This window comes from Podarcis vaucheri (genome assembly GCF_965113315.1).
Source record: "Podarcis vaucheri genome assembly, chromosome: 4".
Classification (NCBI taxonomy): Eukaryota; Metazoa; Chordata; class Lepidosauria; order Squamata; family Lacertidae; genus Podarcis; species Podarcis vaucheri.
Window position 1 is genome coordinate 6,830,761 of NC_138762.1, and position 23,307 is coordinate 6,854,067.

General features: G+C 45.8%; 1 protein-coding gene across 1 annotated transcript in view; it reads left to right on the forward strand.

Moving 5' to 3' along the window:
• Positions 1 to 567: 567 nt before the first annotated feature.
• SLCO2B1 (solute carrier organic anion transporter family member 2B1) overlaps positions 568 to 23,307 on the forward strand; it is a 31,364-nt gene continuing 8,624 nt past the window's right edge. Inside the window, exons 1-10 of the mRNA XM_082219328.1 lie at positions 568 to 614; positions 1,570 to 1,662; positions 4,987 to 5,124; positions 5,236 to 5,398; positions 7,477 to 7,686; positions 8,929 to 9,027; positions 10,205 to 10,335; positions 17,665 to 17,773; positions 21,366 to 21,530; positions 22,531 to 22,723. Coding sequence (XP_082075454.1) covers positions 1,594 to 1,662; positions 4,987 to 5,124; positions 5,236 to 5,398; positions 7,477 to 7,686; positions 8,929 to 9,027; positions 10,205 to 10,335; positions 17,665 to 17,773; positions 21,366 to 21,530; positions 22,531 to 22,723 — 1,277 coding nt within the window. The 5' untranslated portion in view covers positions 568 to 614; positions 1,570 to 1,593. The remainder of the gene's footprint in view (positions 615 to 1,569; positions 1,663 to 4,986; positions 5,125 to 5,235; positions 5,399 to 7,476; positions 7,687 to 8,928; positions 9,028 to 10,204; positions 10,336 to 17,664; positions 17,774 to 21,365; positions 21,531 to 22,530; positions 22,724 to 23,307) is intronic.

Below are 23,307 nucleotides of genomic sequence, written 5' to 3' on the forward strand. Positions count from 1 at the left end.
AAGGAAAAGTGGAACATTTTGGGATCAAATCAGAAACCAGGACGGCTTCTGTAAATCTGGGACTGTCCCTGGAAAATTGGGACACTTGGAGGGTCTGTAATTGATCCCTGAGGACTGAGAGATGCAATGAGAGCCAGTTGCTCAGGGATCTGTGAGGCTTCAATGTCTCTTGGACAAGCGTAAGACTAGTCTCCACCCACTTGTAGTGTAGCTGGTCCAGGCATGTCCTTCATCGTCACAAACCAGATACCTATAGCAACTCTGCAAGCAGGGCATGACCACAACAGCACTTTCCATACTCAAGGTCCACAGCATTTGGCACTCAGAGGCAAGGCGGTTCCGGTACTAGAACTATTACTCAATGGTAATGAATAGAAACTATTGAGATTCGAGTACTCTGCTGCCGAATGCTTTTATAGAAAGGTGATTTGTCCCTTTCCAGGTTCTCTGTGCATGGTGGAGTTTGGTGTGCTTAGGGGCAAAGTGCATGTTACATTCTAGCATGTTTAACCAAAGCCCACTGCCATTTTTTTTATTAACTTAGGGTTTGGCCACACTTCCGCTTGTCCCATGCACGGGTCCGAGAGGTCTTCCATTTCTCCTTTGCTTTCTAGGTACGTCTCTGAGCAGTTTTGTGTTTGTTTTGCCACTTTCCCAGGGAAAACCCACTGTATACTGCTGAATTGGAACAAGCATCAATCCACAGAAAAACTAATTCATGATTTTTTTATTTTTTCCCAATTCAGCAGTAAACAGTGAGTATTACCAGCAGGACAAGGGGAAATGTGGGTGAGTCCTTAAAAGCCACTTGGGAAATATATGACTTTGAGCCTGGGAACAAAGGGAGGTGGTTTGCTGAACTCTTCCCCTAATAACTGTTTTTCCATTCAAAATGGTTCCTGTTTGTTTGTCTATCCATCCCCACCCCCAAAGTTCAACATTCATGGAAGGATGAAGGAAGAGTCAAAGAATGGTCTGGCTTGATCTGGCCAACAAGTTTCTTACTGAGGAACATGGCTTTGTAAAGCACCCCATAGGTAAAGGTAAAGGGACCCCTGACCATTAGATCCAGTCGCAGACGACTCTGGGGTTGCAGCACTCATCTCGCTTTATTGGCCGAGGGAGCCGGCGTACAGCTTCCGGGTCATGTGGCCAGCATGACCAAGCCGCTTCTGGTGAACCAGAGCAGTGCACGGAAATGCCGTTTACCTTCCCGCCGGAGTGGTACCTATTTATCTACTTGCACTTTGATGTGCTTTTGAATTGCTAGGTTGGCAGGAGCAGGGACTGAGCAATGGGAGCTCACCCCGTCACGGGGATTCGAATCGCTGACCTTCTGATCGGCAAGCCCTAGGCTCTGTGGTTTAACCCACAGCGCCACCCACGTCCCTAAAGCACCCCATAACCCCCAGCAATTAGTGGGCTTGTTCTTATTGACAAATATGTTTGTTATGATTGCCCATGAGTCCTGTTGATGCTTACAGTCTCCCTCTGAACAATGTCATGCTGTGCTAAACCAGGTGGAGAAACTTAGGTACGCCATTTAACAGCCTGATTTCTCTTTTGCAGAGACACAAAGCACACATTTTTAAAATGCCAGACGAAAGGAGCAGTCGTCTCTTCCAACGAATATCTCATGCAGGCTCATTTTTCACTATCAAAGTAAGTACCAGGATTAATCCCTTCTGCCCGATCAGAGCTCCAAGGAAGAAAAGTACACTGAAGTGCAGTTTCCTTTCTGCCAGTTGGTGCTTCCAAATGGCAGCTTTGAAGGGGTGTATTATTCTAATCCTGCAAAAGTTTTTAGAAAGGATAAGCTGAATAAAAAGGGATGCACAATGGAAACCAGCAAAGGGTGAAGGGAAGTCAAGGTATTCTGAGAATCCTAAATATAAAGGTGATTGATATGTTTAAATGGAAATACATTATGTAAATTTTTTTTAATAATAATAATAATAATAATAATAATAATAATAATAATGGGATTTTCATTAGAACCATAGCATGCCAGGGCAAGGTTAACCAACCCCTTCCTGTACGATGTCTGCTAGTTATAGTTTTGTGTTTTTAAAAACATTTTTAAATGATGCACACAATTTCAAACAGCACATTTAACTTCACGACTGGTTTGGTGACCAGTCCCCAGAATTGCAGGCTTGAAAGGATTTCAGGAGGCAGGACTGGAAAGGATTCCTGCTGGGGCCCCTGGAAAGCTGCTTTCAGTCAGAGAAAGCAATATTGGATTTAGTCGGCCTTCCCCAAGCAAGTGCCCTCCAGAGGTTTTGCACTACATCTGTCAACCCCAACCGGCACATCTGCATGGTGCTATGACGGATGGAAGCACAGCTAGGCTGGCTGGGGATGGTGGGAGTTGTAAGCACAGAACAACTGGAGGGTACCAGCTTGGGGGAAGACTAGGCAAAACATCAGTCTAGTGCAGCATAAGGCAGCTTCACATGACATGTTTTAAGTTTCTTCTCAAACTTCCAGAAGAGCTCAAAATGAGAATAAGCAGCTCATGCTGTGGCCTTTTGTGCCTGAGCTCTCAGAGCACATCTGTTACCTGCTGGCTCACTTGACCTTCAGTGCCTCTCTTGCACTTGAATCCAGAACTTGCTTCTAGGCACTTCAAAGCCATCTGCGCACCTGACCCTTTCCTGTGTCAGAGAGGAAGCTTGGCTGTTCCGGCAAGCTGGCCGCAACCACAGGAACTCTTATCTTTGCCTTTGTGAGCAAAAACATTCCAAGCAGGTTGGAAGCTGCTGCTTCCAAGATAGTGGACTTTTAAAAATAGATGTCCGTTGCATGTGTAAAAATGTAAAACACCCCGGGGTTGGCTCCCTGCTTCCCTTTTTCTTTAAACTGGGGTGTGGGGGCGAACTGTGGAGAAAATGTTATTCAGTTTGCAGTGATTATAATTAGTTTCCACTTGGTATTCAAAACTTTCCACATTTTGCGCCATGTGCAGCGAGTGAGCAATGAACGCACTGACATAAGGAATGGGTTAAACATGGCCACCATTTTCTTTTTAAACAATTTTTATTGGTTTTTAATCAAATACAATAACCATTAAACACTTATCCAGCAGTATAGCTAATAGTGTTTGTTTTATCCATTGTCCCTAAACATACACTTGCACATTCAACATTCAAACATATTACTTAACATCACCTCTCCGCTGAGAATATCCAGCGTTTGGTATAAGAAGGTCTTGATTTTGGTCATTAATATAGTTAAAGAAAGGGGTCCACGTTTCTTGGAAGGTGTCTCTATTTGTTTTGCCCTTAATTGCCCTCCTTGTGTCTGGGATACAGACATTGCTGTATCCCAGATATTGTTTCCCTATATGTTCAGGGATATTTCAGTCTGGCACCATTTTCATTTATTATAATGATAGTAGAGGTGTGTATGGCATAGAGCAAGGATCCTACTCTCGGGCAGTGCCACTGCTGGCTGCTATCTCACATCCCACCCTGCTGACTCAGTCACCATCAGGGAATTGCCAGACACCTGGGCCCACCACTGAGTAGATCATTCTGGTGGGACCCTCCCCATGCTGAGGATGAGGCCTTTGTGCAGCCCCACTCAAGTCACCATATGGGGGGTTCCCCCAGTCGATTATGGTTCCTTGTTAATGACACACACACATCCTGCCATTATTTCAAGTTGCAACAAAACAAATCTAATGATAATGGCACTTAATTGAGTGTTCGATAACCTGGCTGTTTTTAAGTCTTCCAGATTAGTGGCTCGCAACAGTTTAAAAGCCCACAAGAATAAGTGGCATGAAATTAAAACACCTCTGATCATTTTTTTTAAAGCCATGTACACAGGTTTTAAAGTCTGTGTCAAATCATCTAACTTTACGAGGGTATCTAAAGTGATGTTTGTAGGGAGCCACCCTTGATTGTTGAGACTTGGTGTGTGAGAGCAGAAAAGCACCACCATTTTGAAAGGCAGCGTCAATATGTAACATTAGTGTGACTATCACACATGCAGGTTCCCATCTTGTATTTATTGCTCACAAGCAGTCTGTTTTTTGTGCATTTGTACACACTGTTAGTGGCAAAAAACAAAAACCGTACTCATTCCTTGAGCTCCCAATCCCTCTATTTTGCCTCAGACTAAGAGCCATATTAGTCATAGAATTGTAGAGTTGGAATAGACTGCAAGGGTCAACTAGCCCAACCCACATGCAGTGCCGAAATAAAATTACTCTTTGGTCAGAGAACCCAAACAGAGATTTTAAATCACAAAACATGCAGCAAAATAAAGTATGGAAATGTAGGATGGAAGACCTTTAAAATATGCCCTTGTGAGTTCCAAAACTTCCCTTTTCCCTGAGCACAGAAAAAGGCCACATCTTTGGTAAGTTAAAAATGGTTTACTTACAAACTCTCCGAAGGTCATATTCTTGTGTTTTTCCATACAGCATTCAGAAAAAGTTGCACAGGCAGTAAAACTTGGCATATTTCCAAAGTGGTAAAAGTTCCTAAATTATTGGCACAGGAACTCAAGACTGGCTTGTAAGAGCCATGCAATCTGAGCTGCAGCAACTAGCTGAGACCTCCTCACACATTGAGCTTCTCTGGAACAAAAGCTTGATTAATCATTTCATCCCAAAGTGAGGGGAGTGGATATAGCTAAGCCAGGCAGGACAGTGTACAGTATTAACCCCTCCATGCATTAATTAGACCTAAGCATGTTGGTTATTTGAGACTGGTTATCCCACAGTTTTAACTCTGCACAGATACATCACAAAACATGATAGTTAGAACTGGGGTTTGGGACCACAGGTATTTGTGACAGGGAAGGGAAAGGAGGCAGAGACTTGGCAGGTGGGGTGGAGAGCAGCTGCTGTGTGCCCTGCACAGACTACCTAGTAAGGAGCGAGTCAGGACTCGTTACGCCCAGTGCGGCAGAACAGCCTCAGGTTTCTCAGGTTCCATTTTGATTTTTGTTCATTCTTTTTCTCTCCTTCTGCAGTTCTTCGTTTTTTGCCAGGGGTTTCTGCAGTTCTCTCAGCTGATGACGTCTAGCCTTGTGAAAAGCTCCATTTCCACAATCGAGAAGCGCTTTGGACTGTCCAGCCAGATGGCCGGCACCGTGGTCTCCTTCAACGAGGTACCACCTTTGCTCCTTGTCCATCTTTCCTCCCCTGCTTTTATCCTTTCATAAGGATGTGGCTTCCCCAATGTCCTAAGAGGCCTCTCAACCTCTCGTCTCACTACCCAGGTGGGGAACACGCTGCTGATCATCTTTGTGAGTTACATGGGCTGCAGAGTCCACAGGCCCCGCTTCATTGGCTATGGGGCCATCCTCGTCTCCATCGCTGGTCTGGTCATGTCGCTTCCTCACTTTATCTCAGGACCCTACGAATATGATCGCTCCATTAGTGGTAAGGACTTCCTATGTATGATCTCCTTGGGTACCTTTTCACCACGGAGGTTCACAGTTGGAATTGGGGAAACTGTTGATTCATAGAATCATAGAATGGGAGACTTGGAAAGTGATCCCAAGGGTCATCTAGTCCAACCCCCCTGCAATGCAGGAATCTCAACTAAAGCATCCATGACAGATGGCCATCCAACCTCTGCTTAAAATCACCACCTCCCAAGGGAGAGCATTCCCTTGTCGAAAAACTCTTACTGTCAGACAGTTGAGGTAGGTAGCCGTGCTGGTCTGACGCAGTAGAAATAAATTAAAAAATTGTCCAGTAGCACCTTAGAGACCCACTAAGTTTGTTCTGGGTATAAGCTTTTGTGTGCATGCACTCTAAGGTGCTACTGGACAATTTTTTATTTTGTCAGATAGTTCTTCCTGATGTTTTGTTGGAATCTCCTTTCTTGTAACTTGAAGCCATGGGTTCGAGTCCTATTCTTCAGAGCAGGAGAAAACAAGCTTGTTCCATCATCCATAAGACAGCCCTTGAGATATTTGAAGATGGCTAACATATCTCCTCACAGTCTCTACCCAAATCTCCTTGGGTAGCTTTTCAGTATGCAGGTTCACATTTGGAATTGAGGGGGGGGGGAACTACTTTCATTTTGCATTAGAAAACCACAGACGATCAAGCCAAGAGTTGGACACTGACACACACCCAATTCCATTTTTATTTTATTTTATTTAGTTTTTCAATTATGTTTTATTATACTTACAGCAGGGGACGCGGGTGGCGCTGTGGGTAAAAGCCTCAGCGCCTAGGGCTTGCCGATCGAAAGGTCGGCGGTTCGAATCCCCGCGGCGGGGTGCGCTCCTGCTGCTCGGTCCCAGCGCCTGCCAACCTAGCAGTTCGAAAGCACCCCCGGGGGCAAGTAGATAAATAGGTACCGCTTACCAGCGGGAAGGTAAACGGCGTTCCGTGTGCGGCTCTGGCTCGCCAGAGCAGCGTTGTCACGCTGGCCACGTGACCCGGAAGTGTCTCCGGACAGCGCTGGCCCCCGGCCTATAGATGTGAGATGGGCGCACAAACCCCAGAGTCTGTCAGGACTGGCCCGTTCGGGCAGGGGTACCAAAAAAAAAATAAAAATCTTACAGCTGTACAACATAAACTTAAATTCATTTTTACCAATAAACTAATACATTTAAAAACACACACAAAACATTTTGGCAATAAATTCTCTTCCAAAGCCATACAGGAAGCTACGTTAGACTCTTGCCAATTTCAGCTAGTCTGATTTGGGGGTGGGGGCAATAATGAGGCTCTCAGTGCACATTCCATTAAACGAATAGCATGAGACAGTGATGAGAGTGGGTTTTCCCTTCTCTCCCGCTCCATGATTCATAAGAACATAAGAAGAGCCCTGCTGGATCAGGCCAGTGGCCCCTCGAGTCCATCATCCTGTTCTCACAGTGGCCACCCAGATGCCCATTGTGGGAAACCCGCAAGCAGGATTCGAACACAAGAGCCCTCTCCCTTCCTATCGTTTCCAAGCAACTGGTGGAGGCAGTGCACAGCCATAAGGGCTAGTAGTCATCGATAGCTCCCTCCTCCATGAATCTGTCTAACCCTCTTTACAAGTCTTCCAAGTTGGTGGCCATCACTGCCTCCACCAAACCTCCAACAAGCCTGCTGTAGCAGAACTGGATGTGGAGACTGCAGCTGAATGAAACACAGCTCTAGGCAGAATTTTGGTGCCGGCACAAGGTGTCACTGTATTTGAGACCCAAAGGTCCGCCACTGCAGGGCCTTCAGGGCCAGTCTCAAAGACTTGGCAGTTTCTGAAGTAACCTGGTCGTAAGCCACCTATCAGAATGCTCCTCCTTGCATGACTGTGTGCTGCTGCAGCATCCTTCCATATAGAGGCTGGGTAGGGAGGGGTAAGAGAAGATGGTAAGAGAACAGAAAGCAGCTTTGTGTTGCTGCTGCTGCTCAATAGCTCTGTTTGCTGTGCCCAGTTCCAAAGGGAGTTTCATCCAGCAGTAAAACAATAGATGGGTGTGGCAGCTTGATAGCATCTCCTTTTGCCTCTACAGGTTCTGAAACTACTACTTCAGACATATGCCTCCCAAACCGGAATGAGACAGAAGTATGCACTAAATCCGAAAAGAAAGAAACCCAAGTGGTTGTGATGCTGCTCTTACTTGGGCAGACCCTGCTGGGGATTGGCGGGGTCCCCATCCAGCCCTTTGGCATCTCATACATTGATGATTTTGCCAGTAAGAGCAACTCCCCTCTCTATATAGGTAAGATGCTAGAAACAAAGGCTAGCTGTCCAGGCTAGTGCCTTATACCATATAGGCATCTTGTCTTGAGTTGTGACCTGCAACGCACCTGAGAATGGATGAAGGAGGGCCCTGAGCCAAGGAAAGAAGAGATAAAGCAATGGTTCCCAAACAGATTGTCTGGATGGACCACAAACAAGAGGCTTATCCACTAACCCTCTTGTCCTCCTTTTTTTCCCTGGCGAAAACCGCTTTTCAGCACTCAGTCAGAGCAAATGGCAATTCGAGTTTTCCCCAGATGGATGTTTGCTCCAGTTGAGCACTAAAGAGCTGGTTTTCCCTGTGAACAGAGTGGAGCAAGGGGGAAACTGAAAGCATGGAACAACTGGAAGTGTGGACGAACCCAAAGGCCAAACTAGATGTGTTGCTGAAGTTAATGTTAATAGCTGGGAGGAGGGATTTTCATCAGGCCTGCAGTGAGTAGGGAGTTAAAACTTTTCTTCTCTGCTGCTGTCCCAATAAAAATTGCTCCTCTGTCGCAACCCCTGTCAGGACAAAATGATTTACAAAACCAGCAAAGCATAAAATCAAAGCATAAAATAAATATAATCATAAAATAAAATAGCTGGCAGGAAAGGAACCTTGTAGTGGGAGCTACAATTGAACATGAGGCTGCAAGGGGCCTGTCAGGAGGCTGGCTTTAAAGTTTACTTTTTGGGTTGAAAGGGACCCTTATCCCCAGGCAATGGTGGTATGTGTGTGTGGCTTTTTCTAGGTGATCTCCTTTCCTTGAGTAGATGACAACTGTGTTTGTTATTTTTACTTTTTACCACCAGGCCTTTACTTAGCAGGAAGCTTCCCACCACCACCATACTAAATTTATCTTTTTAGTCAGCCTGGGTAGGAATTTGCCACCATTTTGTTGGGTGGGGGTACAGCAGCCTCTGTCTGGAAAATTTAAAACATGGCATGGACTTGCCACTGACCTGGATATGCATCTGCACACACACTGAGCCATCTACAAGACTGGGATGATGCATACATACCCAAACCGAATCTAGGGTTGGAAATCCCCTGGAAAAGAGTGAGTTGTGTGAATCCACCTCATTATTCCAATCCCACTTAGAGGATAAACTGTTTAAAGATTTTACCACAATCAGGGCGGTATATATAGTAAATGTTAAATAATCTCGTTGGGACAAATTTTGAAAGATGCTTAGTGGGCTTGCTACTTGAGCAGAAGTTCTGTTTCCTTTTTTACAGGAATCCTCTTTGCTGCAACTACAGTGGGTCCTGCATTAGCATTCATCGTGGGGGCAGCTACATTGCGCTATTTTGTTGACATCGATAAAATTCCCGCAGGTGAGTTAGCAAATGTTCTGTGTGAGCATCTTTGTGAGTGAGTAAATCTCGCAGACACAGAGGGAAGGAAGTGTGGGCCAGAATTTGTGCTTCTGCTCTGATGTCTATCACTATGTCTGGTAATTGTGTTCTTCTTCTTTGACGATCACTCGTAGCCGAGTAAGATTGTCTTCCGTAAACACGGTTTTAACAATGAGTCTGTAAGTGAATGTGTACTTAGCTGAAGTCAGCATTACTGACCTTCTTGTGTCTCAGAGTGGAGGTTTATGACTTCATTCCTAAGCCACCAGGGTTCAGATTTCATAGAAACAAACGTACACAAAGACAGGCGAGCAAATGGAATCTGCTAGTGTAGGAGCTGGGTTTAAAAGAACCCGGGCTCACTGAGCAAATGACGTCCTTTGCAGGAAGCCACTACAAGATGTGTGGGATTATAGGATGTCAAACACAGTTTAAAATGAAGATATTTGTGCCCTGACTCCATAGACATGCATAGCACATTTCACTAGGGAGTTCACCCAGGGATTTTGTCCCTCTAAAAGGCAAACATTTATTGAACTGATACTCATAATCATAAAGGATATTATTTTTATTCACCAAGCAAACAAAAGAAACTTAAACTTAGCTAACCACTGGTTTTTAAATTAACAACTAAACTTCCCCTAAAAAATACCAACTTTAAAATTAGACAACGAAACATTATTTTGCTGTAGTGATATCAGGATATCAGGTGTTGCTGTAGTGATACAGTCAGTTTTCATGTTCTTTATCTTTAACCAGATAATGATCTAACCCAAATTGACCAAAACAGAATAAATTTTCTTCATCTTCCTGTTCTAGAGAATGAGATGTCACTCACCAGGTGTAAGCAAAATGTGGTGAGTGGTGAGATGGAGACAGAGCCATGCAACAGAGAGAGATGTAGGCAGAAGAAAAAGGCCAGAATGGATCTGCAGCTTCCACCTGCCTCGCTTCCAGAGACAGACGCAGGCAGAAGCCACAGATCTATTTCAGCCTTTTTATGCCTTAAAAAGTGGTGTAAAAGCAAATCTGGATGAGCCTGAGTCTATGCTCCTGGCAAAAGGGGTAGGCAGCTGTGGAGGCCTCTGAGAGTTGTGCTATCAGCCACCAAAGCACCAGCCTATCTTTGAGCTCTTCCATGTACTTTGTGTTTCAGCGGAAATTCACATTAATAACAAAGATCCACGATGGGTTGGAGCCTGGTGGCTCGGTTTCATAATTTCCGCCAGCGTGGTCGCCATTGCTTCAATACCTTATTTCTTCTTTCCAAAAGAGCTGCCTAGAGAGGTAAGGACAGCTTGAGTATAGCTATTCTCAAGGCATGATCTCTTTCCTCTTGAAATAGAAAGTAAGGCAATTCAAAACACTGGCGCATGAGCCACTTCGGCTTAGTGGGCAGGGTGCTGGGCTTGGACCAGAGAGATCTGAATCCAGATTCGTGCCCTCATGTAAAACAACCTTGGTACTCTAGTGCCAAGCCCAGTCTCAGTCTAACCTTTCTATCCCAAAGGGCTGTGGATATAAAGAGAGAGGGAAACCCCGTGTATGCCATCTGAGTACCTTGGAGAAAGAGCAAAGTTAGATATGGTGTGGTACACATCAGGATGTTTTGCTCTGTTTACTTGTGTGCTCTCCATCTTGGGATTACTGCTGTCATGTCTGGCTGAACAGGCCCAATGTGTCAGTGAATGCTCAGGAACGTTCTTCATTCCTGGGACAGAGCAGATTCCAAGCAGATCCCACCTCCTACTGGACAAGTGAGTGGCTGTCAAGGGGCTGTCAGGAGAAGGCAGGTTCATCCACAGGTCAGGAAAAGCACTTGAGATGCAAAGTGCAATTAACTTTTTATTCACAAAAGTAAAAGTGCAACACAGTCCATCTAGGCTAGTCTCCTCTTGTTGAAGACGTTGCTGGAACTGGCATCTGGCCTCTCCTCCTCTCTAGCCCCCTCACTCTAGACTCCTCCAAAGCAGCTGTAGATTGTGACGAGGAGGAAGGATCCCTTTTGGGGCCTGTTTGGCCTGTTGCTCAACCATGTGCAGGACTCTTTGTGATTTGGGTGTCAGTGGAGAGCTAACTGGAGCAAGACCGCCCAGCTGCTGAGCTTCTGGCTCCTCTCTGTCAGAGCCTGCGCTCACACTAAGACTCCTGGCACCCAGCCTTGTCCTGAAATGGCTTTCTTCTTCTGACATCCGCCTCCCCCCCATGTTCACTCAACCCTCCTGCTTCTATGACCTCCCAGCTTGTCCCTTCCACAGACTGGTCCTCCAGGTCCCACCACCACTGTCCTTCTTCTGTGTCATTCCTTGGTGGCTCTTGAGCAGGCATCGCCCAACACTCTTCCTCATCCAGCCAATCTCTGACAGTGTCCATCTGTCAAGCACCCTTCCCTAGACCTCCTGATACCCAGCCAGACCTTTTACATTCAAGGTGCTACTTGAGCATCGAACGGGAGACAGAACTCGTCACAGTTGGAGCACACAGTGAAGGTCGTGTCAGGCCCAGGCTGGGACTGACAGCAGGATAGACTGGGCATGAACTGTTACTAACTCACAGGAATGAGAGCAGGAACTGAAGAACTGGCCAGGCGAGGCACGAAAGGCAGAGCCCTTTGATGGTAGCCAAACATGACTCGCATCAGGGCGTTCAGGGAAGAAGCAGAAGCGGAAAGGAAAGCAGCACACTCAGAAATGATGACTTTTCACATTTATGTCTTTTCTACATTTTTAACGCACTGACCATGTTTCACAAAAGTGGATTGGGTGGGTGGGTGGACTTGCACAGGTTTGGGAAACAGGCAGATTGAAGAATCAAGACACAGACAAGTATTCAAGCATTCAGACAAGCCATTCATTATTTTTTTAAAAAATACGTTTTTATTGATTTTCGAATATCGTTCCAATAGCAGCCTCATTATAACAATACCATTTTTATCCAGCTATTACAATTATTAATGCCAATTATTCCAATGTCAGATTATACAATTTAATCAAACTGGCGTCCTGACATGCTAGATTTGATGACTTCATTCTTCAACATTTTTTCTGCATTCCAAAATCTTAATAATTTCCATTACTTTCCATTTAGATAAAATAATCCCTTATATAAGACCTACAATCTTGTGATTTCATTCGTGTTGGTATATCAGGTAATTTATGAAGTTCCAAGTGAGGAACTCTAACTGTAATTCTTATTCTTGTGTGTGACAGTTCCCCCCCCCATGATGTTTTCCCGTCCATATATGGTGTTATATCCTTCATTATTACAACTGTTGATGGTTCCCGTCATGTCTCAGGAGAAGCAGTTATCTCAGTTTCCAAAAGTCACTGCATCACTTCATCAAGCCATCTTCACCATTTTTCCAGCCTAGGAAGAACAGTCTGAATTCAGACTGCAAATAGTTAATCCAAAAGCTTCTGTTCTTGCAGCTGGTAGACTCCTTTCTTCCCTGCTGCTGATTTATGGCCAATTGTCCTTATCTCAAACACATTCCTCTGTGGATAAAGGAGGTTAGAGAGGACTTTGCTCCATATTTTCGAAGCATAGCGTTTCCCCCCTCCCTTCCCTCTCAGTTCCTTTCTCTCATGCATGTTCAGTTCCAGTTTTGTTACATTCCTTATTTATATTCCAATTTATTCCTTCCACACTTGTACAGATATTTTTTTAAAAAAACAACAACCCTGCATTCAGGGGAGGGTTGCCATATCATAAATGTAGAGAAAAACTTTGATATAAGCAAAGTGTGGGCTCCCCTCCCCGCAATGTCTCTTTCACCGAATGAAATCCCCTCTCAATCTAAACCTTTTAAATCCTTGTAGCTGGGTTCGTTTTCACAGTTTCTTATCTCACCATCTCTAGAATGCGCCTGTAGTTTATTCCAATTAAACAAACCGAATTAGCAGGATAGCCTGTGCTTCCAGGAAAAGGATCGGGGGGCGGTGGGGTGGTTGCGGCAGCCAGAGTACTCCATGCACCCAGTGCCTTTCCTACCCTCACATTCCATGAGGAAGAGAGTGCCAGACCGCCAGGCAAACTGTGGGTGAGAGCAAGGTCCCTTTTCCAATCAAAGAGGAATGCAGAAAATAAAATTCCCCCATCATTTTCTGATTATCTCCGTCTATCTTGCTCCAAGGCGTTGGGAGAAGCGTCCATCCCCTGGCACAGGAAGCCCAGACAAGCCATTCATGAGTAGGTGCACTGTCAAACTTCAAGTCGTGAAAGTGGAAGCGGGTGCGAGTCTCACGACAAAGTGTTCTGGCCATGTGGCAGAAGGAAAGCTGAGTTTCTGTCTTTGTGTCCTGTGTGAGAGACAAGGAAGGCCCAAACCTTTTTGCTGCTTAAAGTGAAGGAGCAAATGGTGCCTCCACAAACGACGTACAGAAGACCAGTCATTGAATGTTACTTCATCACTGGCAAATAGACAGTGCCCTCCTCTACACTTGAGGGCAGCGGATTAGCTTAGGGAGCACAGAGCAGGCACTCCCTGGCCTTCAGAATCTGCCACCTGAGGCGCCACCCCACTTTGGCTAATGGTAGGGCCAGCCCTAGGGACGTGGGTGGCGTTGATCCAGAGGCATTCTTAGAGAAGGTGAAGATGGGCTGGGAAGGGTGGCGGTAGGAGAAGTTTCATTTGTTTGCTAAGTTGCTTCCCCCTTGATTATGAGCAGTTTCTCCAAAAGATCAGATCAAGCAAACACAATCTTCTGCTGAGGCAGAAATGCCTGCTTTTGTGAGCTCTGCGGAGCGATCACTGGAAAACAGTTTGCTGCAAGAAGCGTGGAGGAGAAGCAGCTTTTTGAAATGAATTGCTCTTTTTCCAGTGAGACATAAAGCCGAGACCCTGGTTGCTCCTGATTGTTAACAATCCCTTGGCATGCGCTGTAAGAGCAGCAGTGATAAGTTTTGATGTCCTGGCCACTTCCCAAGCTGGGTAATTGCTTTTTTCCTGCCTCCGCTCCACCTGCATTTCTCAGTAGAAGCCTCAGCCCAAGTGGCCTGCAAAGTTTCATCAGGATGCAAGAAGCCCCAAGAGAATGTCCTGTGTGACGGTCATGGTTTCCTCCTCGTGAGGAGGGGTCAAACTGAAGCTGAGGCAGTGGTAGGGGGAGACAGATGCTTAACCCTTCCCTGCCCCTCTGGTTTTCTGATGCAACTGCTTTCCCCAACTGCATTCCAGACATGTTTACCCTCACAAGCCTTTGTAGGGTAAGGTTACCAGATCCCCCCCCCCAAAGAATCCAGGTACACTTTTTTTAAAAAGAGAGAAAGAAAGAGGGGGAGTTATTAAAAAAAGTTTTTTTTTAAAAAAAAAGAAGAGGTAATCTCTTCTGTGGTCTCCTCTGTTGTGCAGCCTTCCTCTGGGCCCCAGCCTGCTCTCTTGGGGTGCTAGCCACCCTGGAGTAGGCTCGGGTCAGGCCTGGGGTCGGCCACGTTTCCTTGCCCTGCCAGTGCTCTCCTACCTCTGTTCCTTAGCGGCGGCAGCAGCAGTGCGGCAAGATCGGGGCTCCCCTCTTTTTTCTCCTTCCTCTTTCTCTCCCTTCCTTCTCCTCCTCTCCTCCTTCTCCCTGCGTTGGCTCCAGGGTTTCCCTGGCCCCGGAGTGCCGCTGGGCTGTTGGCCGGGTGGCCGGGCACTTTCACACCCGGCTTGATTTGGGTCATGAGGGGGGGGGGGTGTTGAGTGGTTCCCCCTCGGCCGTGGCAGCGGCAGTCTCAGCAACCAGGAGCCAGCCTGGTAGCACAGTTGGCTCTTCTGGCTGGCTTCAGGAGCTGCTCGCTGCCGTGGCATCTGCCATTTTGCCTCACTGGAAGTCCCCATGTGATGTGTCTTGTGCCATTGAACCAATCACGCAACATTCATTCCCTACTAATAAATCTAGAACACTTAAAATATAAATCCAGGGACGTTAAATTAAATCCAGGGACATTCTGGGGACAGATTTTGGCCAGGGACAGATTTGTAAATCCGGGGACTGTCCCTGGGAGACAGGGACATCTGGTAACCATATTGTAGAGGTTGGGGTGAGCAGCAGTAGAGGGAAGAAGTGATTTCAGGATGGGGGGGGTTAAGCATTCTCACCTGTTGCTTCTCCAAGTCTCTTCCTCCTGACGTTGCTTCCCAGAACAAGCCATCGTCAGGGTTTATACATATACACACACTTCCATGTCATGAGTGTTTTAGCTTTCATAGTAAACCAACTGTACTTGTACTAGCCAGATTCAGCATTCAGCTACTAAGTGCCATGAAGCTGAGAGCCAGGCCAGAAAGACAACGCAGGCATTAACCTCTCCATGGAAGGATATTTAAATGGATCTTTTCTGCCTTTAAGTGGAGTGCTGACTTTGCTGCATCCATTTGATTTTATGCCATTCTATTTGCACAGAGCCAAATTGATTTGCTCCTAGGGAATCTTGGGGACAGGGCTGTCCACTGTAACAAAGTCCACAGAGGCGATCCAATAGCCTTAACACAGAGAAGGACAAAAACTCTCTTCTAGCCTTTTTCTTGGCAAAATAGCGGATTTGAGGAGAACATGATTACAAAAACATCAGAGTGATAAAAGGATGTTTTATGTTGGTGACCTCACTGAGTCTTTGGATTTCAATCTCCCTTTCTTGGGCCAGGCTATTAAGCAGGTGGTTATGGAGGTGGAGGAAACTGATTTTCTAGATCCATTTCAATTGGGGTTTAGGCCCAGTTTTAGCACAGAAACTGCTTTGGTCATTCTATATGATGACCACTGTTGGGAGGGAGACATGGGAAATGTGTCCCTGTTAATTCTACTTGACCTCTCAGCAACTTTTGATACCACCAACCATGATATCCTTCTGGAGTAGCTGTCTTGAGTTGAGGTGGCGACGGCACTGCTTTGTGGTTCCGGTCCTGCTTGGATGCTTGCTTCCAGAGGGTGATGCTCGGGGAGTGCTCTTCAGCTCCATGGAGCCTTCAGTTCTTCAGGCCTCAATTTTATCCCCTAGGACAGGGGTCTGCAACCCGCGGCTCTGGAGCCACGGGTAGGTTTTTTAACACCTTTGCCGCGGCTCCGGGGAGGATACTAGCGAGGGGAGGAGGCGCATTGTGCGCCCCGACACTCCTCACTGTGGCGGGCGCTGTACTGGCTGTGACGTCACATGGGGGCGGTGCGTGCGTTAGTCACGCACCGTCCCGATGTCACCTTCCCGCCCACCTGCCCGCTACATTGTAAGGGGCATGTACGCTGGTCACTGTTTTGAAGGGGAGTGAAGAACACACACACACAAAAAGGTAACTTGTTAATTTAATGTTTATTTCTATGAGGAGGAGTAATTCTGAGGGGTCAAACAAAGAAATAATAATAAAAAGTGACAAAAAAGTTATTTTTATAATGACGAGTTTTGCGGCTCCCAGTTTTTTTTTCTTCGGAAACAGGTCCAAGTGGCTCTTTTTGTCTTAAAGGTTGCAGACCCCTGCCCTAGGAGGTTTAACATCTACATGAAACCACTAGGTGGGGTCATTCAGAGCTTTGGAGTATGTTGTCAGCAATGTGCCGATGACACAACAGCTCTACCTCTCCTTTACATCTGCAGGTGGGGCAGTGGATGTGCTGGACAGTTGTCTTGTCTTGCCTCGGTAATGGACTGGATGAAAGCCAACAAACTGAAGCTCAGTCCTAAGGGGGCAGTTCCTTAGACTGGATGAATGGGAGGTTTTCTGCTCTTGATGGGTTTACCCGTCCTCTGAAGCAGATTTGTAGCTTGGGGGTGGGTACTCCTGGATCCCAAGGCAAATACAACGGTCGGTGGGATTGCTGACTTTTTTTCCTGGATGCCCCCCCACCCCATTAAATATATATTTTTTCGGTCAAATGCGTAAAGCTGAAATTGTACAGGTTAAATGGATGGATGCTGTGGGTTGACTCTGTGTGCACGTGTGTGTGTGTGTTATACCCCTGCTGAAAATGTCTATGGAAATCTGTGGGTGGGTTTGGATCAGACTGAAGCAGAATGCAGTTAGCTAATCCAGTGGAAAATGATTTGAATCAGACAGCTGCTAAACTTATCAGATTAGTAGCTGGCTGATATAATAGTAGCTGGCCTATAATGGAAACCGATAAAATACTAAGTGTGCAGTGGGGTTGCATCGCTCTGCGGAAACAGTGGGTTGCGGTCGTGTGGCAAAGGAGGCGTAGCAAAAAGGGAAACAGCAGTAGGATGCAATTCTGACTGAAGCGGGGGGGGGGGATAAAAAGTGAGGTTGAGTTCATCTGAGTTTGGGAGTGAGATTGACAAAGTGGACTATGGAGAGACCAAAGTCCAGCTTTAAGGACTCCTGGTCTTTTGTGCAGGATTCTCGCTTTGGTGGACTGATCCAGAGGTTTCCCAGGAATATTACTGTTTCTTTATTTATTGCATTTACTGGTATATACCCCCCCCATTTTCTCCAAGGAGTTCAAGGTGGCATACGTGGCTTATCCCCCTACTCATTTAATCCCCACAAAGTCCCTGTGTTTAGGCTGAGGCAGTAGCTGGCCCAAGGCCACCTGTGAGCTTTATGGCCAAGCAGGGATTTGAAAGCTGCTCTTTCAGGTTCTAGTCTGACGCTCTGACCACACTGACTCAATGTCACTTGCCCATTTCTAGGAAGAGTCGACCCAGAACAGCCCTTCAGAAGCTCAAAACAACGACTTCCTACCCGAAAGAAGTAAAGAAAAAGAACTGAAAGACTACACTCTGAAACAGTTCATCGGAAGTAAGCTTGTGTTTATTTGCCCATCTAGAAGTTATGAAGCCTACACATGTCTTGGTTCACACATTACACAGGCACCCATGTTTCCCCATGTAGGCATGAATCATAGAATCATAGAGTTGGAAGAGACCACAAGGGCCATCGAGTCCAACCCCCTGCCAAGCAGGAAACACCATCAGAGCACTCCTGACATATGGTTGTCAAGCCTCTGCTTAAAGACCTCCAAAGTAGGAGACTCCACCACACTCCTTGGCAGCAAATTCCACTGTCGAACAGCTCTTACTGTCAGGAAGTTCTTCCTAATGTTTAGGTGGAATCTTCTTTCTTGTAGTTTGGATCCATTGCTCCGTGTCCGCTTCTCTGGAGCAGCAGAAAACAACCTTTCTCCCTCCTCTATGTGACATCCTTTTATATATTTGAACATGGCTATCATATCACCGCTTAACCTCCTCTTCTCCAGGCTAAACATGCCCAGCTCCCTTAGCCGTTCCTCATAAGGCATCGTTTCCAGGCCTTTGACCATTTTGGTTGCCCTCCTCTGGACACATTCCAGTTTGTCAGTGTCCTTCTTGAACTGTGGTGCCCAGAACTGGACACAGCACTCCAGGTGAGGTCTGACCAGAGCAGAATACAGTGGCACTATTACTTGCCTTGATCTAGATGCTATACTCCTGTTGATGCAGCCCAGAATTGCATTGGCTTTTTTAGCTGCCACGTCACACTGTTGGCTCATGTCAAGTTTGTGGTCAACCAAGACTCCTAGATCCTTTTCACATGTACTGCTCTCAAGCCAGGTGTCACCCATCTTGTATTTGTGCCTCTCATTTTTTTTTATTTTTTTTTGCCCAAGTGCAATACTTTACATTTCTCCCTGTTAAAATTCATCTTGTTTGTTTTGGCCCAGTTCTCTAATCTGTCAAGGTTGTTTTGAACTTCACTAGTGAAGTTGCTTTTTTCAGAATTAATAACTGGATCTGCAAACAATAGATAGAGTAAATTTTCTAATTAGGCTGGCATGTAGTAGACACTGTGAACATTCAGACTTCCACTGCTGGGGAAGGAGGTTTGGCTGAAATCACTATGGCTTCCTCCAGTTCCTTCATAATGGCCCTGAGTCCATTTGCACAGGGAAAAATAGGTTTGTGGAGAATTGCAACTGAATGGCTCTTCTTGGTAACACCGGGCAGTTTTTAACCAGCCACCAGACTACTAATCTGCATCATGATAAAGCGATAAAGGGCCAAAGACGAGCCTATAACTTTCTCCACGATTGCAGGGGAAATTCCAGACACGCTGTAAAACTGCAGCTTTAAAGGTCTGTCGGGATGCAGCGTACTTAAGATTGATTTAGAGATCTGTTATCAGGCAGAGTAATGGGGAACATTTGCTGTCCGGTCCAATAAAGCACTCTCTTTCTCCTCCGGATTAAGCTAAATGCCCTGTTCCTACTTTTAGCCTGGCAAGTTTTATTTCCATCAGATACAGTATGCTTCCAATCTGCCACTGTGCTTCTGGACGGCCAAGAAAATGTTAATCAGACAGGGAGACAAATTCCAGAGAGAGAGAGAGAGAGATCACCGTGCAAAGCATTCTACTGCAATAGAGGAATCCAGCAGCTCCTGAGCTTACCACCCAGAGGGAAGGGGGTGCTTTATCAGCTGAACTGCAAAAGACTCTTGGGCTGAGGAGGAGTTCTTGTTGGTTTTTTGTACAGTGGTACCTTGGTTTACGAACTTAATGCGTTCCAGAAGTCCGTTCTTAAACCAAAGTGTTCTTAAACCAAGGTGTACTTTCCCATAGCAGCAGGGGACTCGATTTACAACGGAACACACTCAACAGGAAGCGGAACATGTTCTGCTTCCAAGGCAAAGTTCACAAACTAAAACACCTACTTCTGGGTTTGCAGCATTCTTAAACTAAGCTGTTCTCAAACCAAGGTGCCACTGTATCTTCGTTTTAGATCCTGTTATGATTTACGTGGAAATTGTTCAGTTTGGTTATATATTTTTTAATGCTTTGCTTCCTGTTTATGACTACTTTTGTTGAAGTTGTGTGTGTGTGTGTGTATTTCATGTTGTAGGCCGCCTTGAGCATTTGTTTGAGTTGTGGAAAGGCGGCATACAAATAAAATGATATCTGATGAACTGCCAAGGAACAACACCTTGTACATTGGCAGAAGTCTTTGCGGGGATGTTGTTGACCGCAAAGTCTGCTCATGTGAGGGGTGGCCTGACTCGTTGGGCCATGCCATCATCCTCTGTGGATCAAGAGTTTCTACTGGCACTACTATTCTGCCATTGGAATTTTTCCATATAAAGGAAAAAGGAGTAGGGAAGGGGGGGAGTGTCTCTCTGTGTGGGTGTGGGTGTCTCTCTGTGTGGCCTGGGCTTCCACCAGCTAGGTTTCAGAGCCTTCCTGGCCCAACCACCAGGGAACTCTTTCCTCTGCAAGCCTTGCAGATCCTCCCCCCCCCCCATTTCTTAGTCACCTGACAGCGTAACTTACCACATGTCCTCTGAAATGCAGGTTCCTGAAGGGCACGGTGTCAACTGCCATACAAGCCTCAAACACCTCACTTAGCACTCCATCGGCTGACCATACTGGCTCCACTGGTCATAGAATCATAGAATTGTTGAGGTGGAAGGGATCCCCAGGGGTCGTCTAGCCCAGCCCCTTACAATGCAGGGATCTCAGCTCAAGCATCCAGGACAGATGCCCATCCAAGTTCTGCTTCAAAACGTCCGAGGAAGGAGAGTCTGTCACCTCCCGAGGGAGACCGTTCCACTGCCAAACAGCTCTTGCTGTCAGAAATTCCTTCCTAATATTTAGTCAGAAACTCCTTGTTAGTTAAATCCATTGGTTTTGGCCCTCCCTTCTGGAGCAGCAGAAAACAAGCTTGCTCCATCCTCCATGTGACAGCCCTTAAGATATTTGAAGGTGGCTCTCATATTTCCTCTCAAGTCTCCTCTTTTCCATGCTAAACATACCCTTTTAAGTCCTTTTAAGCCCCAGCTAGTTCTTTATTCTGAGCAACAGATTTTGTTAGACAGGCTAAGCTGCCATTCCTTCTACATGTACATTATGTTGCCACCCTGTGTTGGCTGCCTAAACTACCATACTTGCTGTTGCCACCTCTTCAAGGCAAAAAAGAGTTAGCTGAGTGGGTCCCAAATGTTTTCACGCCACCACCCACTTGGTTCCATAAACCTATACCCAGTTCCCTCTACCCTACCCGATAAAAAACATTATTCAGAAAAATGGTGTGCACAACCCACAAAGAAGATAATAACACAACAAAATCCAGAATTCCAAACAGTAGTTGCAAATTTATTTAAAACCCAATTAAAACTATTTAGTTTAACTAATTCAACAAAAATTGATTAACTTGATCCAGTGACACCAGCTTTTCAAAGTCTGACATTCATTTATACCTCCAGTGCCCCCTTGCCACTTACCACCCCTTAGGTATTCCCACTGCCCCCCAGGAGCAGAAGCACCCACTTTGAGAAAGACCTACTTAGTCTGTAGCAGCAAGAAACAGCAACAGCCTATTCTTATTATTAATTATAATTTGCTACTCTTTCTTCTGTTGCAGTGTTTCCTGTGGTTTTCATGAGGCTGATGAAGAATCCCATCTTAGTTGTGGTCATCTTGGCTATGGTCAATCTCTCTGGCATGATTGCTGGCATAGCAACCTTCATGGCCAAACTGTTGGAGAGGCAGTTCTCCCTGTCAGCATCTGTTGCCAACATGATCCTAGGTGTGTGCTGCTTCCTTGTTTCCAGATCACAAGATCTCAAGGTCATTTAGATCCCATTCCTGTCACGTTTAGTAAGGGGCAGTGTTGTGTCAAATTTTGGCAGCGTTCAATTTTTTCAGGGCAAAAATCATGAGTGGTATCCAGCTAAGTTTTACTCAGGGTAAACCCACTGAAATCAATAAAGAAAACAATGCACCATGTTATCCCTACATCTCTTTGCCAAGAGATGGGAAGGGATTGTGCTCTGCATCAGGTGGTGAGCAGTCTTTAGGCTTTTGTTGTAGAATGTACTTTGGGAATCTAATGGATTCCCAAGAGCCCAGAGGAAAGTAGGGGTGGGCATCTGAGTCTGAGTGTATGCTCAGCCCAGGAATTTGCTTTTCAGTAGCAGGCCTGAGCTTTTGACACAAAAAGAACTCCTGGTTTCCTCCCACCCAGATTTCTTTCAGTAGTTCAATGTGGGCGCAAGAGCTTTTTCACGGTCACTGTTCTTAAACAACTGGGAATCAGAAACCCTTGTCAATCTGTTGTTGGTTGTAGGTGGAATGCCTGCTCTAAAATGGCAAATGCATGCCCAATAGAAGTGCAGGAATGTGGGTGCAACTGTACAGGCCAACCCTTCCCGCATTTACAAGGGGGTTACGTCCCGAGGCACTGTGCACATCGGTGAAATCATGTATATTTGAAGCACCGTTAGGAAAAACTGCAAACACCCACCCCCGCCCAGTTCCACCCCTTTTTAAAGAAGCTACTTTAAAATAAGCAGGCTGTGGGCAGGGAAAGGTTGTTCTGCTGGTGGATCTCTGCATTCTTTATATATCTAACAAAATCCACATACCACTTGATTGTAACAAAACCCCTGTAGTTCAAAGAAGGAACAGGCAGGGTTATCGTTGCTTTTTAAAAATGTATTTTGTGTTCTGATTTTGTAGTTTTATGTTGCGATCTTCGTGTGAAGGTTGGTATACAAATTTAACAAATCATCACCACCACCCCACAGGAGCTGTCAACATCCCGAGTGGCATGTTCGGAATCGCCCTTGGAGGTGCCATCATAAGGAACTGCCGCCTCTCCCTCACCCAGATCGCCCTGATGAGCGTAATCAGCATGGGTCTCTGTACCATCTGTGACGTGCCGCTCTTCTTCTTGGGCTGCCAGACGCAGACGGTGGCAGGACTTGACCTTTCTGGAAGGTATACAAGCATGCCCGTTTAAAGGAAGATGTGGGGAAGTTATCCAGTTTAAGGCTATAGAAGTGTAGGTTTGAAGAAAAATGAAAGTCTTTGTAACTGTAGGGATTTTCTGTTGACATGCCTCGATTCCTGGCTCCTTCCTTAAGTCTTCCTTTCTTCTTTGGCACTCCCTCCTCTTTGCTCTGCAGGAAACCCATTTTCTGTCTACACCTTGTTATAGGAAAATCCTTGGGCTCACTTGCATTGCCAAACAAAGACAGCAGCCAGGAATATAGGAGCAAAACAGCAGCCTGTAGGACTGATCTTTATTTAGAAGACTGTTGCAGGACTTTCAGCCACCACATGGAAAAAGCAGGAAGAAGCCCCGAACAAAGGATGGCTCCCTTTTTTATAAATTTCCCTTTTTACCCACAACACCCTCAGTGAAGCATCATACATACATCATATATACATCACAGCTATTTCATAACCTGGGAGGGGTCTTCTGGCAGAAACCTGATCATCAGGTTTGCCCCTATCCGTACCTTGACCTCCACTTCACACCAATTAAGTACAGTGGTACCCTTGTTCTCAAACTTAATCCA